A 2,502-nucleotide genomic window follows, 5' to 3' on the forward strand; every position below is an offset into this window, starting at 1 on the left:
TTACCGCATACAATGCAACTGATTGTCATATTTTGTGATTGAGAGAAATTTTTCTTCACGCAGAACAACTGTTTCGTTTCTCACCTTGTGTATCTTCACATGTGCATGCATATTCGATGACTGAGCAAAACCCTTCCCGCATATTTCGCATTTGTGCGGCTTATCACCTGTGTGAATTCTCACATGCTTTTTCATATTCGATAGGTGTGCAAAACCCTTCCCGCATATTTCGCATTTGTACGGCTTCTCACCTGTGTGAGTTCTCACATGTTTTTTCTTTTCCGATGACTGAGCGAAAACCCTTCCCGCATATTTCGCATTTGTACGGCTTCACACCGGTATGAATCTTCTTATGTCCATACAAATTCGATGACGTTCTGAAATCCTTCCCGCATATTTCGCATTTGAACGACTTCTTAGGTGTGTTAGTCGTATGTTCTTCCAACCTTGAGGTTCCCTTTTGAAGGGACAATGTCTTAGGTTCAATCCCTGTACTTGTTTGTTCCTTACTCACTTCTTGAACTGGTAGGTTCAACGGTCTTGCGTCATTCTGATCAATTTCGCTGAGTTCTACTTGTCTCCCACTTACCTCTGGCGCTGATAGATCTGATGGTTCAATCCGTTTCTCAATCATTCTTGTCATTGACAAATCTAACGATTCTATTTGTGGCTCCTCAAACTTATGAATCCCCATATGTGTTCTTGACATTGACAAATCCAACGGTTCTGTTTGCGGTGATAAATCTGATGGTCCAATCCGTCTCTCAATCATTCTTGTCATGGACAAATCCAGCGGTTTTGTTTGCGGTTCCTCAAATTTTATGAAGTCGTCAATTTCAAACTGAGCTAAAGGTTTGAAACCTTAAAAATATTGCAGTGCTATCTTATATTTTTTAATTTTAAATGAACTTACGATGGTTTGAGTGTAACTCAGTTGGATGAGGAAGAAGATGAAGCAGATGAAACGCATTTTGATGGGAATAATTTCTTGCCAATTCTGAAACAGTTGCGTAAAACTTTTTGAAGTGCATATTGTTCTAAATATATTAACATTGAAAAGAGATCGGTACGGATTCATTGCGTGTATAATACGAATATCTCCCGTTCAAACATCAAACACAACAAATTATTTATGTTGGAGAATGATCTCAAGCATTCCAAAGCAGATTTCTACAAACTTGCACAATTACAAATTTGATAAAACGATAATTTTGTTTAATAAAGTGCTCATGTTGGAGTCCTAAAATCGCACGACACAGAACTTTAAAAAGCAATTGGCATTCTCCGTCGAAATAAATGAAACAGAACTCGCTAAATGAAATTTCACGAAGACAGTTTGATAGATACCATCCAGCCGCTTCTGTATGCTATTGGCAGAGGATCCCGTATATAAATGATAATTTTGATGGGAGTGGCTAGCCACGTGTATCGATAACCTATAGTAATGTAATAATAACAATCACTTTTAATCCTTTATACTTTAACCCTTCATGAATAATTTCAATTCAGTTACCATATTGCATTGTGAAAAATAATTTATGCAAAGCCCTTAGAATATTTTTTACAGTTTCATTTCATTTTGCTTCAATTCAGTTTTTTCTAAACTTTTTTCCCGAAACCATTTTTGGTAAAATTTTCCAGAAATGCCAATCAGGTTGATTTGACAAACAAAATTTAGACTAAACTTGTAAACATTATGATAAACTGCAAAATTCAAAGATTTGCTCATCCTTCAACATTAATTAAAATATTACATATCTTCGTCATTAAATATGTCAATCATTATAGAAACATGTAATTGAAGTATTCTTCAATTATCGTAAATTAACATCGAAAAACCGAATAGAAAAATTCCAACTAGTATTCTGTTGGTATGTTTTGATTTATTCCAATTTACTATGACGTAATATGTTCACGCTACATTACAGATCATTCAGTAATAGCAGAACTTGATAATATCACTCTGTCATTTCTAATTTATTTTAGAGAAATCGATGAGTAGACAGTACATTGCCTAGATGGTAAAGAAGATTAGATTCCTAGTGAAACCAATTGATATCATTTAATTAGTAACATATAAATGTTTGATTCAGAGTTTAAGGTATATCATAATTGTTTCAAGGTAGTTAGCATTCTCAACAAAGTATAATGAGATATGTAATTAAAAAATGTCCATCAACTCAATTTTTTACTTTTTAAAAATATATTCTATACTTCCAATATGATGACTTCATGTTTGCCGAGAAATTTTCGAAATGCAAATCACCTTGTTTTAGGTTTAGAACAAAATTTTACCATATACCATCCAATCACTTCCGTTAGTATTAATCGAAGATCATGTATAAAGCTAATTTTGTTGGAAGTGGGTACCCATGTGTATCGATAGCCCTTGTTCACGTACAGTAATGTAACAATCGCAATCATTGTTAATCCTTACAGTGAAGAATTTCGCTTCAGTTGCCGTATTGCATTGTGAAAAATAATTAATTTATGCAAATCCCT

The 2,502-nt window shown here is 34.0% G+C and overlaps 1 protein-coding gene across 1 annotated transcript; it reads right to left on the minus strand.

Annotated features, from left to right (window-relative positions):
- On the minus strand, window positions 1–861 carry LOAG_18521 (zinc finger protein; the record flags this gene model as incomplete). The annotated part of the gene is made up of 2 exons (XM_020451181.1): window positions 1–251; window positions 301–861. Coding segments are annotated over 2 exons (812 nt in total), but the record flags the coding sequence as incomplete, so codon positions are not given.
- Between the last annotated feature and the right edge of the window lie 1,641 nt (window positions 862–2,502).

This window comes from Loa loa (assembly GCF_000183805.2).
Source record: "Loa loa unplaced genomic scaffold supercont3.341, whole genome shotgun sequence".
NCBI lineage: Eukaryota > Metazoa > Nematoda > Chromadorea > Rhabditida > Onchocercidae > Loa > Loa loa.